We start from the raw sequence: 377 nt of genomic DNA on the forward strand, positions 1-377 counted from the left end.
GGCTGCGCTCGCCTCTCTCGATGCTCCTCCTGGATCAGTTATTGTCTCCTTGCTCGTTTTATCATTCAGATCATTTTGAACTCCATGCACAGATACCAACCGCGTTTTCATGTGGTGTACGTGGACCCCCGGAAAGATAGCGAGAAATACGCGGAGGAGAACTTCAAAACCTTCGTCTTCGAGGAGACACGCTTCACGGCCGTGACAGCCTACCAGAACCACCGGGTGAGGCAGCAGCGGGGCACAGGGAAACGAAAAAGGGGTTTTGAGGTCACCTGGAAGGGGGTCACCCGGAGGTACCAGGGGTGCGGGCGTGCCTGGTGCTGGCTCAGCCCCTTCGGCCGGCTCCCGGGCTGGCGCCCGCGGGCCACGGGGTC

General features: G+C 60.2%; 1 protein-coding gene across 1 annotated transcript in view; it reads left to right on the forward strand.

Annotated features, from left to right (window-relative positions):
- Positions 1 to 377, forward strand: part of LOC104495572 (T-box transcription factor TBX1-like) — a gene marked incomplete at both ends in the record, with an annotated part of 2,637 nt that overhangs the window by 490 nt on the left and 1,770 nt on the right. The window contains one exon of the mRNA XM_010138553.1: positions 70 to 225. Within this exon, the coding sequence (XP_010136855.1) occupies positions 70 to 225 (156 nt within the window). The remainder of the gene's footprint in view (positions 1 to 69; positions 226 to 377) is intronic.

Source organism: Buceros rhinoceros, unplaced genomic scaffold, assembly GCF_000710305.1.
Source record: "Buceros rhinoceros silvestris isolate BGI_N320 unplaced genomic scaffold, ASM71030v1 scaffold23886, whole genome shotgun sequence".
In the NCBI taxonomy this organism is placed as follows: domain Eukaryota; kingdom Metazoa; phylum Chordata; class Aves; order Bucerotiformes; family Bucerotidae; genus Buceros; species Buceros rhinoceros.